Source organism: Natrix helvetica, assembly GCF_964273705.1.
Source record: "Natrix helvetica genome assembly, chromosome: 5".
Taxonomy (NCBI): Eukaryota; Metazoa; Chordata; class Lepidosauria; order Squamata; family Natricidae; genus Natrix; species Natrix helvetica.
Window position 1 is genome coordinate 15,388,745 of NC_138551.1, and position 16,783 is coordinate 15,405,527.

General features: G+C 42.7%; 1 protein-coding gene across 5 annotated transcripts in view; it reads right to left on the reverse strand.

Annotated features, from left to right (window-relative positions):
• The window catches only part of NAALADL2 (N-acetylated alpha-linked acidic dipeptidase like 2), a 706,416-nt gene that overhangs the window by 14,768 nt on the left and 674,865 nt on the right, over window positions 1-16,783 (reverse strand). The window contains exon 14 of one of the 5 annotated variants that reach the window (XM_081953461.1): window positions 8,093-8,842. The exons of the other annotated variants lie outside the window; for them this stretch is intronic. Within the exon in view, the coding sequence (XP_081809587.1) occupies window positions 8,812-8,842 (31 nt within the window). The 3' untranslated portion in view covers window positions 8,093-8,811. Of the gene's footprint in view, window positions 1-8,092; window positions 8,843-16,783 lie in introns of those variants that run through there. 5 annotated transcript variants of the gene reach the window in all.

Sequence of the window (16,783 nt, forward strand, 5' to 3'; positions counted from 1 at the left end):
ATCCAAAAGTAAATCAGAGTCCAAAGCAAAGTTCCAATTTATTAAGAGAGCCATGTTGGCACATCTGGGAAAACCCAAATCTGAAAGCTTCCAGGTTTTCCCACCCAGTTGAAAGTTCAAGATCCTGCCCCTACACCCATAAGTCCATCACATGGCCCAATCTTCCACTGGCATGTTGGCAGCTTTCACCCATCCAGTTCCAGCCAGGTGCAAAGACGAAGGATGACCTTGGCTTTTTGAAAGTATTTTGTTATGGCTACGTATCACCCAACTCCGTAGAAACCCTCCCCTCCCATTTTCCCACAATAGTGGGAAATGCATAGTAGAATAATAGAAAGTGTGGCAGGCCTCAGGTCCAAAAGAAAAGATGGCTTACATGTCTGAAACTGTGTTTATTCTAAAAGGTTGGTATATTTTCCCAAATTTAGCAACTTGAAAGGCAATTCTGCATGGCTTCCAGGTGCTTCTTAAACTAACTTCAGAAATTCCAGTCCACATGGTAAGAGATGGCCAACAGGACCAAACAAGAGGTCAGTACAGACTATGGACACCAAGAGACCTGATTTATGGTTCTCCTGCTTCTTGTTCATCATTCACTGGTTGATTCCTACAGGTATCACCCTACCAGTGTCTGTCTTTCTCTTTTCAATTAGCCATTAGCTTTAAATGAAACTTGATTTATTTTGTTTGTAGGCTTCTAGAGTTTCTCATTTTAATAGTTCAACTTGACTTTCGAGAGTCTACTGCACTTAGAAGTGATAGATAAAAACATATCAAAAGTAATTTGTTGGGAAAGATGGTACATTGTAGTCTATGCCTGTTTTATTATATTGTGTTTGTATGTTTATAATAATAGCTGTAGTCAAACCTCTGTACATTGCCCTAGGATATATTGGCTCAGAAATATTTTTTTAATAAAGAAATAGATGCATAACTTAAAGAAAGCTGCTGTGCAGAATAGAAATCCTATTTAAATAGGAATTAGGTCATTGTCTCATCCCAATTTACATTTCCTCATACATATTAATTATTAATTTATATTTCATGAGACAAAACCTCAGAAACAGACATAGCCTTCAAACCTCATTTCGCAGCGGTTGTGAATCTGAATTTTGTTGACAACACGTCAACATCTCCATGTAAATGCCAACATTAGAATGTGCTTAAAGTCAGTTTGATTTTCCATTTTATCACTTTTGGCAGAAACAAATTCAGCAGAAGGTCCCTAAGTAATAATGACTAATTTGATAATGCTCTTACAAATGTCTGCTGTGGTTTTGCTCTTTCCTCATTAATCCTAATCATTCTGAATCATACCCTCGCTTAATAAATTTTAGGAAGGAAAAAAAAGTGGCGTGTAACTTAGTTACGGTAACCCAAATTTTATACCTGAAGCAGATGCTGAGAGCAAAGAGATGCAATGTTTATGGAAAATATTATGTTTATGAGAAAATTTTGGACTAGGAAAATGTCATGAAATGATCTGTGAAGAGAAGTACAGGTAGTCCTCAGCTTATGACCACAACGGGAGTTAGAAATCCAGTCATAAGTCATTGCAGTTGAAGGTTGAGGTACACAGGTGACCAGACCCATTTTCCCACTTTATCTATTTAAAGGCTATCATTAAATGAGAGGGCTTTAAAGCACTGTAAAGTGGTATATGTCTAATAGCTATTGCTATTGCTATATCTATCTATCTATCTATCTATCTATCTATCTATCTATCTATCTATCTATCTATCATCTATCTATCTATCTATCTATCTATCTATCTATCTATCTATCTATCTACCTACCTACCTACCTACCTACCTACCTACCTACTTACCAACCTACCTATCATCTATCTATTAATCTCTAAAATCTATCAGTCTATCTGTCTATCTAACATCTATCTATCTATCTATCTATCATCTATCTATCTATCATCTATCTATCTATCTATCTATCTATCATCTATCTATCTATCTATCTATCTATCTATCTATTATCTATCTATCTATCTATCTATCTATCTATCTATCTATCTATCTATCTATCTATCTATCTACCTACCTACTTACCAACCTACCTATCATCTATCTATTAATCTCTAAAATCTATCAGTCTATCTGTCTATCTAACATCTATCTATCTATCTATCTATCTACCTACCTACCTACCTACCTACCTACCTACCTACCTACCTACCTACCTACCTATCTATTATCTATTATTACCTAGCAATAAAATAATATAAAAGTTATAGATTAAAAACAAGTTAAAAACCATATTCAAACAAGTGTTATAAACCAGATAACAGCAAAATTAAAAAGTGACAGTTACAAAGTTTTGATGATCTGGCACACATTTCAACTCAAATTACTCAGAACAATCTTCATTTAGCAACCTGTGAAAATAGCAGAGAATCAGGAGGATGTTTTGATTCAGTCCTAACATTGTATTTTCCTGTAGAAATACAGTATATTACTGGAAAAATCAGTAACAGTGGACAAATTACCTTTTCACAGAAGCTTATTTGTAGTTACTTATCATTGAGGTATTGGTTACTGATGGTTTCTAAATGTAACAGCTCTATATCACCACTTATATCAAGCTATTGTAATTAAAATATTTGCAGTGGAGTATTGTCTTTCAGGTCAAATGAGTTACTGTATTAGAAAAGCCTGAAGTTATAAATATTTTTAAACTATTGATTTTCAAAGAGTCAACATCCTGGCAGAAAGGGTTAGCTATCTGAACTAGCAAAATGATGTTTAAACAATTAAATTCTCAAGATGAAATTCCCTAGTGTTTCCATAATGTTTGCCAGCAGAAATTAAACCAACCAAAAGCCCTGCAATATTTCTTCAAAAACAGATCCAAAATTGCCACCCATGTCATCTCAGACTACAGAGGCTGGAAGGCTATCATGAATGAAGACTTGAAAGTCAGTGTTCGTTATATATCTTGCCAGTATCACACCAGAATAAAGGACAGCAAAAGCTCAGAACTGAATATGCAGCCAAGGTCTGGAGGCAAGTAAACAGAACACAAAAGGAGGAAGAAGAAACCTGGAGGAAAAGTTCTCCTGGAAATTACACTCCAGATCTCAAAATATTTCCACACTTATGCATAGTATGGGAAAATGGGATCTTTAGTTCTCCATGTTTCTGACAGAGTTATAAGTATAATGTGACAAAAACAACTATAACTTGATGGAATGAGATGGGATCAGGGGTGGGCCTCAAAAATTGCAGCAATGGGGTTGCTGCTCCATTGATGGGTGGGCATGGCCGTAGTGGGCGTGCTTAGTCTGCCTCTGGCACCATGGTGGGGTGGGGCTTTTCATGCTCCCCAAGCTCCGGAGGCTTTCCTCAAGCCTCCGGGAGGGTGGAAACTGCTCCCCTCGGACTCTGGAGGCTCTCCGGAGGTTGGAAACAGAGCATTTCCAAACTCTGGTAGGCTCATTTTCCCCCATCCCCAAGCCTCCATGTGGGCCCTGTACTTACCTGGCATGATGAACGGGCCATGTGGAGATTTCGGAGGGAGGAAGGTCAGGGGGGTAGGGTGGGCGTGCGAGCTGGGGGTGGCATTTGGGGGTTCACCAAACTGGGCAGAATCCTAGCTAGGATTGCCCGAACCCGTGCGAACACCCCAGCAGCCCACCCCTGGATGAGATGGGATGATGGAGTCTTCTTTGAAGAAGACTCCAAAGAAATAGGCCCAGCATAAAGGGTGGTGGAGTTGTACTATGTATGTATGAGGGTATCATTCAGCTCATCTCCAGAAGCTAAGGACACCTGCACATGGGGATGGTAGACCACTAGATGACCTAACAATACCAAAGCAGTTGGCTAGATTAGGATATTTTAAAAAAATCCTGGAAAATCTCACTGTAATAGACATCTTTTTACTGTTGGCCAATGAACTTCATGTATAACTTTGAGTCAATCTGAACACTTATAACTCTTTGCCTTTAATTAGACAGCAGAATGATCTGGCAAGAAAGGTTTATTTTACATATGAACAGACCAGTGGTGGGTTGCAGGGAGTACACCCCAGTACGAGCAAACCGGTGCCTGCTGGGAGCACTGGGTACCGTTCCGGTATGGTGCTCCGGAAGGTCCACCCACCATCCTCCTTACCTGTATCTGAGCTCTTTGGCCCTTCTGCACATGTGCATGGAGCATACGGCGCCTGTGCAATGCTCCGCCGAGCAGCTGGAGTGTTGCTGAGGCGTTGCAGAGCATCACAGGAGGTAAGGACGCATGCGTGCATTCATGTGGTGGACGCCGGGCCCCATTGCACCATACTGGTTGCAATGGGATCCGGAACCCACCACTGGAACAGGCACACACATACATACACAAAGAAAGAGAGAGAGGGAGAGAAAGAGAGAGAGAGAGAAATTCATCATAATTTCATCAGAACATGGAAATCCTGTTTGGATCAGAAGAAAAAGAAACAAGAGTAGTAATGACTAGGTCAGAAGGTAGAAAAAAGAACAAAGATTCTGCTATCTGGACATGGACTTCACAAATAGAGTAAAATCACTGAAGAAATGAAAGTGACCAGAAGCTGGGGAAAAGCAATCATGGTATCCTTGAACCTATAATAACCAGGTGATGAGGTACTGAGAAGAGGCAGGTCTTTATACTGGACTTTAGAGGACTGAATTTTAATGAATGTTAGGATTGAAAGGAAAGCCAAACAGAGTACAAGCCATTACAAGAAGAAAGTGGTGACCTGATAATAGAATACTAGAAACTTGCTACTCTACTGCAAATGATCCCAAGTGATCCCAAGTAAGAAGAAAGCAGAGCTAAATATAACCAGGCACACAAATTACTTAACTCTGGCACCAATTAGCTGGGCTAGATCCTAAATTTAACATCTCCCCAATGTTCTTTACCTCAGCCCAGGATTTTACTCTTTTATGGAAGCTGTTTCACAGGCAGATGCCCCTATTTTTAATCTCCTAGGTTGAATACAGTGGTGGGTTCCGGATCCTGGTGCAGCAGGTACAGTGCAATGGGGCCAGGCGTCCACCAGATGAATGCGTGCAGCATGCGCGCACACAGCATGAAGATGCGTACTTATCGCCCATGACGTTCTGTGACGCCTCCGCAATGCTCCAGCTGCTTGGTGGAGCATTGCGCAGGCGCTGTACGCTCGGTGTGTGCACACGGAAGCCCCAAAAACTTCAAATACTAGTAAGGAGCGTGGGCAGGCAGGTGGGCACTCCAGAACACCGTACCGGAACAATACCTGGTGCTCCCGGCAGGCACTGTTACACCTGTACCAGGGCGTACCGGTCGTAACCCAACACTGATTGAATATGTCCTTAGTAGAGCTCTACTAGTCCACATTATGCTACAGTACAGGAGGGAACTGAAGCTTAAGATGGATAGAGAAGGAATAACAGATAATATGTACATGTATACATCTGAACTAGACTGCTGTTTCTCTGTGTCATATAATAAGAGATGTGGGTATGTGAGTATATGCATAATATTTATTTCTCTTATGTTTGTTTGTTTGTCATGTTCACATCGTATATATTGAAGGTGATGACCCTTTGAGACTGTATGTAACGAAATTTCATTTTAATCTCTGCCAATTAGTGTACATTTAAAGTGACAGTAAAGTTTGCTTGTTTATTTGCTTGTTTGTTTGTCAAACAGGTACAAGATAACAAGTATAGGTATGAACATAAACATGAACAAAGGAAGTAAATACAGATAAATGGGGACAGTAGCACAAGGAGAGTAGGCATGCTCTATACTTATGCACACCCCCTTTACGGACCTCTTAAGAATGGGGTGAGGTGGACAGTTTGAGATCGAAGCTGGGGGGTTTGGGGATGTAACAACGGAGTTGGATAAAGCATTGCAGGGGTTGACCACTCTGTTGCTGAAGTTGTATTTTCTGCAATCGAGTTTGAAGTGATTTACCTTGAGTTTGTATCGATTGTTTGCCCATGTAATTATTGTGATTGAAGCTGAAGAAGTCATTGAGAGGCAAGATGTTATAGCAGACAATTTTGTGTACTGTGCTTAGATCGAACTGCAGGCAGCGCAGTTCCAGGTTGACCAAGCCCAAAATTTCAAGCCTAGCGGCAGAGGGAATTCTATTGTGAGTAGAGGAGTGGAGGACTCTTCTCGTGAAATACTTCTGAACCCGCTCAATTGTGTTAATGTCCGATATACAATGTGGGTTCCAGGCGGATGAGCTGTATTCAAGAATTGGTCTGGCAAAGGTTTTATATGCCCTAGTTAGCAATAGAGTGTTGCCAGAGAAGAAGCTTCGCAAAATTAGGTTATCTAAGTTATTCTAACTCTAAATCGAACAAAGTTAAACAAATTCAACTCTCCAAGGCCAGGTGGATTGTTAGGGTACTGTAAGAATTAGCGGAGGTGGTCACAGAACCATCCTTAGTCATCTTTGAGAACTCCTGGATGAGTGATGATATCCTAGACAGCTGAAAGAGAGCAAATGATATTTCCATCTGCAAAGAGGAAACAAAGACTAAGGAAGCCATCAATCTGTTAGCTTGACCTCTATTCTGGGAAAGCTTATTATAATATTTAACAGCATATTTGACAGTTCCTGGAGGAACATACCACAATTACTAGGAGCCAGTGAATTAAATGCAGACAAATCGGCTCAAACTAACCCTCGTTGAGAAAGTTACTATCCTAGTAAAGAAGAAAAATGCCCTATACATAGTACACCTAGAGCTCAGCGAAATGTTCACTAAAAGCCAACATGGTGAAATATGATCTATATCAGTGTTTCCATCTTTCTGGCGAATTCTGGGAACTGAATTCTTCTTCTTAAAGTCGCTAAGGCTGAGAAACACTGGCCTAGATAATTGTAGTGTTATATGAACTCATAATTGCTTGAATGACAGCACCAAAAGAATACTCGTTAATAGTATGTAACAGAAAAAAAACACAAAACAGAATAACAGAATTGGAAGGGACCTTGGAGGTCTTCTAGTCCAACCCTCTGGTTAGGCAGGAAACCCAATAGTACTTCAGACAAATAGTTATCCAATCTCTTCTTAAAAACTTCCACTACTGGAGCATTTGCAACTTCTGGAGGCAAGTTGTTTCACTGATTAATTGTTCTAACTGTCAGGAAATTTCTCCTTAGTTCTAATTTCCTTCTCTCCTTCATTAGTTTTCACCCATTGCTTTTTTCCTGCCCTCAGGTGCTTTGGAGAATAGCTTGCCTCCCTCTTCTTTGTGGCAGCCCCTGAGATATGTGAAAACAGCTATCATGTCACCCCTAGTCCTTCTTTTCATCAGACTAGACATACTCAGTTCCAAGTATGGCCTTACCCATGTAGAATTCATTGACCCTATTATACTCAGTTGTTACTGAAACAGCCGCTTTGCTACAGATCTATGTGAGAGTGTTTCATCTGGATGCCTGTATTTAGTTTTGCACCATTGCTCTTTTATACTAGTAGCAAAATTTTTACAGTTCATATTAGGAGAAATACATTGCGGGGGTGGGGGAAATCTCAAAAATAAATGAAAGAACTATTTGCTTATCATTGCAGATATCCCATGTAGATATGTACATTCAACATAATTTGATTAGTGTTCCATACTAATTTAATTAATGTCTTGCTTAAAAAATACAATCCATTTAAAAAATCTATACCTATTTCTATCTGCATCTTTCAGCATATGTTGCTTTTCTAAGAAACTTCCACTACACATAGTTTTAGCATAAATTCCCAACGGTACAAATCTTTAACATAAAATACTCAGTTGTCATTCCTTATTACAGATATTATGCCTCAAATAGATTTTAAAAGTAATTTCTCTTATGCAAAGTCTGATTTAAAATGCAATGACCTATTTTTGCAAGCCGCTTTCAGAAATGTATTTTTGTTTGTTGCAGAAATGTTTGTTGCAGGAATGTATTTTTGTTCGCTGGATTTGGGGAATGGACAAAGAAGAAGCCACTTCCTAGACAATCTTTTGCAGGATTTTATTGACAGTACTTTGGTAATGGATACATACGCAGCAGGGGGTAGATACACATTATTGAATCTAACCCCTCATTTAGCATATTCCAATCAGTAAGCACACAATCTAGGAAGGATATTAATGAGTTGGAAAGGATTGAAGAGTGTGAGGATAATAAAGCATCTAGGAAATTCCAGTATATTTTGTTTAGTACAGAAGATACTGTATCTGTTATATGGATCCTAAAGGCAAAATAGGAATGGCAATTTATTTCAGCCCAGTGAACACACTGGGGGAACCTGCTGGAAAATGGGTTTAGTTTAAACATTGAGAAGGAAGTTCTACTTCTGAGATCAATCCAAAAATTCCTCTCTACGATATTGAGTGTCAAGTATTATTATATTTTAGGTCAGGGATGGAGTCCTAAGTTCAGACATATTTTCCTCATTCTACCTCTTCCTAATAGTTCTTCACAAAGGTAGCACTTAATCATCAAGACTATTGCAAATACCACCGAGTGATTTCTTGTTCCTATGCCCAAATATTTCAAGCTAGTAGGTAAAGGGTTGCTGGCTGGGAAATTCTGGATGTTGAAGTCCACACAATTGAAAATTGCTGAGAAACACTGTAATAGTTCCTTGTGTAACCATTCTCAATGGCCATCTCACCCACAGTGTTTAATTCTGCAAGAAGACTTCAGAAGTTAGGCCACTTCTACTTCTGTGTTGTAATATCATGGTTAAATGAGAACTTCATTGTTAGAAACTACTCATTGTGATTTTTGTGGAATCAGAGATGATTTTGATGTTGTTTTGTTTAATACTTTACTTTTTTTCCTCTGTGATTATGCCGAATATAGAGGTTTTGCAAAACATCTGCCAAATAGAAGTAGTCCTTAATTTATAGCCATTCATTTAATGGCAATTCAAAGTTATTATGGCCTTGGAAAATGTGATTTATGACTAGTCCTTGAAGTTACGACCATCACACAAACTCAGAAGTCATGTGATCGCAATTTGAGTGCTTAGCAATCTGCTCACATTTATGATGGTTGCAGTGTCTTGCATCCCATAATCTTCAGTTACAACATTCTCAGCTGGCTTCGAACAATTCAAATCAATTGGGGAAGCTAGTTTGCAACTGCCGTAAAAATGGTCATAAAAGCAGGTGTAGTTGTTTGATGACCATTTCATTTAGTGACCAAAATTCCAGTCCCAATTGTGGACATACATTCAGGGCCAACTGTACCCAATAAGTACCTCAGTATTGATCTCCCAAAATCCAAAGAACCCAGCCAAGTAGAAGAAAAGGGTGCTTAACCCATCTATCTATCATCTATCTATCTATCTATCTATCTATCTATCTATCTATCTATCTATCTATCTATCTATCTATCATCTATCTATCTATCTATCTATCTATCATCTATTTATCTATCTAGTCACTCATATACAAGATAACAGGAATAAGAATAAACATGAATAAGAGCACAGGAAATGGGTACAAATAAATGGGGACAGTAGGACAGGGACATTAGGCATGCTGGTGCACTTATGCACGCCCCTACTGACCTCTTAGGAATGGGGTGAGGTCAACAGTAGATAATTTAAAGTTAAAGTTATGGGGTTTGAGGATGTAACAACAGACTCAGATAGTGCATTCCAGGCATTGACCACTCTGTTGCTGAAGTTGTATTTTCAGCAATCGAGTTTGGAGCTCTTTACTTTGAATTTGTATCTCTTGTGTGCTTGTGTATTGTTGTGATTGAAGCTGAAGTAGTCATTGACAGGTAGAACATTGTAGCAGATAATTTTGTGTACTACACTTAGGTCAGACCGTAGGCGGCATAGTTCTAGGTTGTCCAAGCCCAAAATTTCAAGCCTGGTGGCACAAGGGATTCTGTTGCGAGCAGAGGAGTGGAGGACTCTTCTCGTGAAATACATCTGGACTCGCTCAGTTGTGTTAATGTCCTATATACAGTGCGGATTCCAGACAGATAAGCTGTATTCGAGAATTGGTCTAGCAAAGATTTTGTATGCCCTAGTTTGCAGTTCAATATTACCAGAGAAGAAGCTTCGTAAGATTGGCATTAACAACTCTTAATGCCTTTTTGGTAATGCATTTGGTGGAGGAAGCGAAGACTTAGGGGGTTTTTAACTAGATGTTTTTTATCCATTTTAGGGGGTTCCAGGTGGGTGGGAGGGATCAGGCCAGGAGGAGGACTTTAGCCAGGCGAACAGGTGAGGTCAAGGAGGGAGTGAGCGGAGTGGGGAGGGGGAGGGAAAATGACATTCCTACAGAGGGTTGTTTTATTCCAACAGTCGTGGGGAGGGGTGGGTGCGAGGACCGAACAAAATCTCGTAGTCGGTTGGGAGACCGTGGCTGTTGGACACGCCCGGTCGCTTGTACCAACCCCCGCAGCCTAGGTGGCCAGGATCTACAGATCCAGGGCCTGAGGCTGATGCTCTGCAATGCAAGGTCCGTTGTTAACAAGGCCCCCCTCATTAATGAGTTGATCTCAGAGGCGGAGCCGGACCTTGCAGGGATAACGGAGACCTGGTTGGGCCACGAGGGTGGTTTGCCCCTCGTGGAGATGTGCCCGCCAGGTTACAGTGCATTTCATCAGCCGCGGGCCCTGGGTAAGGGTGGTGGGGTGGCGGTAATTATACGGGAGAGTCTGGAACCGAGGGAGTTCACTGTGCCACAGATCTCCGGGTGTGAGTCCCTTGGTGTGAAATGGGGCCCAGGGAGGCAGTTGGGATTGCTGATTGTATACTTGGCTCCTTGCTATGCATCAGCGGCCCTGCCTGAGCTCCTCGAGCTGATCGCAGAGACGGCAGTTGATACCCCCAAACTTGTGGTTATGGGGGATTTCAACCTGCCGTCAACGGGCGAAGCATCCGAGGTAGCTCGGGAGTTCATGGCTTCCATGTCAGCCATGGACCTGACCCAATTAATTCAGGGCCCCACACACGAAGGTGGGCACACACTGGACCTTGTTTTTGTATCTGGACAGTGGACGAGTGATCTGGGAATAGGGGATCTAGTTATTACACCCCTGTCATGGTCAGACCACTCATCTCTCCGGCTCGACTTCCCCGGTGCTACCCCCCACTGCAGGGAGGCGGAACCTGATTGTCCCAGATGGTTCTGCCCCAGGCGACTGATGGAACCGGATAGGTTCCAGACGGAGCTTGGGCCACTTCCTGTAGTCCTGACCCGCTCCCGGATGGAGGACCTAGTGGCCGCTTGGAATAGAGCGGCTGCTGGGGCCTTGGACCGGAAAGCGCCTTTGCGGCCTCTCCTGCGGCAACGAACCACCCTGGCTCCTTGGCTCCGAGGAGCTGAGGGTGATGAAACGCCACAAGAGACGCCTAGAAAGCAGGTGGAGGTCCTCACGCTCCGAATCTGACCGAACACAGGTAATAGCCTATTTACGGACCTACCTTGTGGCACTGACAGCGGCCAAACGTAGACACTGTGCCGCTCTTATTGCGTCCGCGGATAACCGCCCTGCCACCCTGTTTCGGGTGACCCGCTCCCTCTTATCACAGAGGCCGCGGGAAGCCCCTTTGCAGGGTAGAGCAGAGGAGTTTGGGGAATATCTGCAGGACAAAATCGATCAGATCCGGTGTGGATGGGCCCCCTTCAGTGGACCAGGGGAGACGTCGGAAGCAAGTCTTGAGACACCACGCTGGGAGGGGTTTGACTCTGTTGCCCCCGAGGATTTGGACAGGTTACGTGGGCGACTGCGAGCCACCTCATGTTTACTGGACCCGTGTCCCTCCTGGCTTGTACTGGCATCCTGGGAGGTTACACGAGGCTGACTCCTGGGTCTGGTGAACGCTTCACTTGAGGAGGGGTCCTTGCCGGCCGCCTTGAAAGAGGTGGTGGTGAGGCCCCTGCTCAAGAGGCCTTTCCTGGATCCGGAGGAGCTAGCTAATTACCGTCCCGTCTCCAACCTTCCCTTTTTAGCGAAGGTTGTAGAGAGTGTGGTGGCACAACAGTTCCCACATCACCTGGTGGAAGCAGACTATCTAGACCCACGCCAGTCCGGCTTTCGACCCGGTCACAGCACGGAGACGGCCTTGGTCGCGTTGGTAGATGATCTCTGGAGGGCCAGAGATAGGGGTTGTTCCTCTATCCTGGTCCTATTAGATCTATCAGCGGCTTTCGATACCATCGACCATGGGATCTTATTGCGCCGGCTGGAAGAGGTGGGCTTAGGGGGCACTGTTTTGCGGTGGTTCCGCTCCTACCTCTCTGACCGGATGCAGTGTGTGTTGGCAGGGGAGCAGAGGTCGACCCTGAGGCCACGCACCTGTGGGGTGCCACAGGGGTCGGTCCTCTCGCCCCTCCTGTTCAACACATACATGAAGCCGCTGGGTGAGATCATCCGTGGTTTTGGGGTTGGATACCATCTGTACGCTGATGATACGCAGCTGTACATTTCCACCCCAAACCACCCCAACGAGGCCGTCGAAATGATGTCCCGGTGTTTGGAAGCCGTCCGGGTCTGGATGGGGGACAACAGACTTAAACTCAACCCCTCCAAGACTGAGTGGCTGTGGCTACCGGCACCCCGGTTCAACCAGTGGATGCCATCGCTGGCCATAGGGGGCGAACAACTGCCCCCCGTGGAACGGGCGCGCAATTTGGGCATCCTCCTTGATGCCCGGCTGTTGATGGATGACCATGTGACAGCCGTGGCGAGGGGGGCGTTCCACCAGGTTCGCCTGGTGCGCCAATTGCGCCTCCTATTGGATCGGGACGCCCTACGCACAGTCACTCATGCGCTGGTGACGTCCCGCCTGGACTACTGCAATGCTCTCTACATGGGGCTCCCCTTGAGATGCACCCGAAGACTACAGCTAGTTCAGAATGCGGCCACGCGGGCCATCATGGGAGGAACAAGATACTCCCATATAACACCTCTCCTGCGTGAGCTGCACTGGCTGCCTGTGGTTTTTCGGGTGCGTTTCAAGGTGTTGGTTACTATCTTTAAAGCACTCCATGGCATGGGACCTAGTTACCTGCGGGATCGCATCTCACCTCACACATCTCTAAGACCTATTCGCTCTCACAGGGAGGGACTCCTCCATGTGCCATCCGCCAAGCAGTGCCAACGGGTGGCGCCTAGGAGTAGAGCCTTCTCTGTGATGGGCCCAACCCTCTGGAATGACCTCCCCCCCGATATTAGAACTATTAACGACCTCCGCTCCTTCCGACAGAAGCTTAAGACCCACCTGTTCCAATTAGCTGGCTTAGCCGATTTATAGCTCCATCTTTCACCTCCTGGCAAACATCTTATTGTGGAATTTTTAAGGGAATTTTAATCTTATTTGTATTTTAATTAAATATGGTACAGTATATTTTCTACCTCCTCCGTCTATGTCTATGTTTATGTATATGTATTCTATTTTGATATGTATATGGTTTTTAATAATGACTGTACACCGCCCCGAGTCCTGCTTAGGAAAGGGCGCGGTTTATAAATAAAAGTTTGATTGATTGATTGATTGATTTTGGTTACAGTGAGCTCTGGCGCTTAGATCATTTGATATGTGTACTCCAAGGTCCTTGACAAAGTGTACTTACAATGTACCTATAGTATACCTATTTGACTGCTATTAAAGCAAGATTCTATTCCATGAATCGTGGCAGAATTTCCTGTATAAGTAGCATTTGCTTACAAAAGGACAGGCTAACTGCTAGTGCAAACTTTCTCTCAGTTACAAAGTAGAGTATTATTATGAGCAAAACTTCAGTTGCTTGGCTGCAGACAAGAGAGTGATGTTTGCTGTTTGCACTTCATAATTTTGCTATAGTTCAAATCACACTTTTGAGAACAGCCAGTAATATTTTAAACAAGATGTCCTTCACCATTCCATTTGTTACTAATAGCTTTTTCAAGTATTCTTGTAGTCATTGAATACAATGTGCTGAATTTCATGAAAAATGTGATATTAATGTTGTAATTTTACACTCTGGAGCTACTGAATGCATGTACCGAAGACATGATGAAGTATAAAGAGTTGCAATCATACATACAGTTATGGTTATCACTTCTTGGTTCGTGGCTAAGAATAATGCCTTGTGTAGTATTTGAATTTAAATTTCAGGCTTTCGTCATCGTTTTGCTCAGTGGTTGTATTATAGTGACTGGATCAGGTTAAAAAAGAGATGCAAGTTCAAAGCAAGAAAAGGTTGGGTTCAGACAATACTCTTAACTAAGTCGGTAAAAAACCTAGCAGATGTACTCATACAGTGTAAGGGTGTGGGTTCTCACAGCATACTAAGCTGTATGAAGTCAAACCAACATTAACACTAACCCAACTTAGCATATTGTATGAGTACATCTGCCAGGTCCTCCTCCTCCTCCTCCTCCTCCTCCTCCTCCTCCTCCTCCTCCTCCTCCTCCTCCTCCTCCTCCTCCTCCTCTTTCTTCTGGTGGAAGGGACCTTCTAGTCCAACCCCCCTGCTCAAGTAGGAGACCCAATACCATTTCAGACAACTCTCTTCTTAAAAGCCTCCAGTGATGAAGAACCCACAACTTCTGAAGGCAAGCTATTCCACTGGTTAATTGTTGTCACTTACAGGAAATTTCTCCTTACTTGCAGGTTGTTTGGTTAGTTTCCATTCATATATTTTCCATGAATTAAAACTGTAGAATTCACAATGTTGGAAGATGTTGATGTCTAATAGCGTCTGTGAGTTATCCCTCTACTTTCGTCAAGTACAATAACTACACTGAATAATGTAAGTCTCAATGACTATATAGAAGACAATAATTGTACAGGTTCCGTACCCCTTAAAGAATATGTGCTTTATTATGAAAATATATTCTATCTTCACAAGGCAGTAAATTATAGTATTTATGGAATCTTAATGATCTATGCGCAGTTGGAGCCTGAAGGTCAAGCCTGCAAACAGCATCCTAAATTTCTGTTTACCAATGAAGCTTTGTATTTATTACAGCACTGTTTTTGCTGCTATAGTTAAAGATCTGCCAGCATTTCCATTATAAACCATTATTTCAGAGGTTTATAACTCAGTTATAAATCTCTGCTCCAGAATGAAACACAGTGCAAAACAAGGTCTCCAGTGTGGGAGTGTTGTCTTTTTTCTCCTCTTCCATTTCTTTCCCATTTGCTATATGGAAATTCTTATTTTTCAAAATTGTAGAAGCCATCTAAAATATTGAAGAAGAACAATCCATTCTCAGTAGATTCAATGGAATAGTGAAGTGTTAATAGTGAAGTGTTAATACCGCTTTAATACTTGGAATACTGCATTCAGTTTTGGTCACCATGATGTAGAAAAGATGTGGAGACTCTAGAAAGAGTGCAGAGAAGAGCAACAGATGATTAGGGGACTGGAGACTAAAACATATGAAGAACAGTTGCAGGAACTGGGTATATCTAGTTTTAATGAAAAGAAGGACTAGGAGAGACATGATAGCAGTGTTCCAATATCTCAGGGGTTGCCACAAAGAAGAGGGAGTCAAGCTATTCTCCAAAGCACCTGAGGGTAGAACAAGAAGCAATGGGTGGAAACTAATCAAGGAGAGAAGCAACTTAGAACTGAGGAGAAACTTTCTGATAGTTAGAACAATTAATCAGTGGAACAGCTTGCCTCCAGAAGTTGTGAATGCCCCAACACTGGAAGTCTTTAAGAAGATGTTGGATAGCCATTTGTCTGAAACGGTATAGGGTTTCCTGCCTAGGCAGGGGGTTTGACTAGAAGACCTCCAAGGTGCCTTTCAACTCTGCTATTGTATTGTATTGTATTGCATTGAATGTATATTTTTCAGAAATAAGAATCTCAGGCTGGTTCAATATGTTTCCACCTTAAGAAGAGAAATCAAACAAAGTCTATTGTTTAATGCATCGACCTTTATGAATATCCACACGTATTAATGTCAGGACATTATAGAATTTTCTCTCCAGAGTTCTTAACAGAAGCTGCCCGATGTTTTTGGCTGAGGATATGGAGCTTCTAAAGCTCTAAGATATTGAGTGTTAGAGTAAGCTATGAATAAGCCGTTTCTTTATTTTTGATAACCTGTTTACAAGAAGCTTGCCAGATTGATATAAACTGGCAGATAAGGTCTTCACAAATCCAGCTTGTGTCATTTCCTCCCTCACAGAAGCTTTAGCTGCTACATTTCCCCCCACTCTGTTTTTTAGTTGGTAATTCCACCACAGTTCAACTTGTGAATACTGATTGGCAATATTAGGTGATTGATGGCTAGGTGGCTTTGCTGTGGTAAGGAAATGAGCCATTCATGGGTTCTAGTAAGTTAAAGGTTCCCCTTGCACATATGTGCTAGTCATTCCTGACTCTAGGGAGCAGTGCTAATCTCTATTTCAAAGCCAAAGAGCCAGCACTGTGCAAAGACATCTCCATGGTCATGTGGCCGGCATTACTAAATGTTGAAGGTGCACGGAACGCTGTTACATTTCCACCAAAGGTGGTCCTTATTTTTCTACTTGCATTACATGCTTTTGAACTGCTAGGTTGGTAGAAGCTGAGACAAGTAATGGGAGATCACTCCATTACATGGCGCTAGGGATTCGAACTGCCAAACTGCCGACCATTCTGATCGACAAGCTTAGCATCTTAGCCATTGAGCCACCACATCCCTAGATACGAATGAATATATTTGCACATTGCAGCTACACCAGCGAACTGGTTTGCTCTCAGTTGATCATCAGAGCTATTGGTTCACTCAAACCAATCCGAATAGGCTGAATCTCAACCTTGCATAAGCAGCTCTGTGCTCTCCAAAGTACTTTTCCCTCCTTAAATCTAAT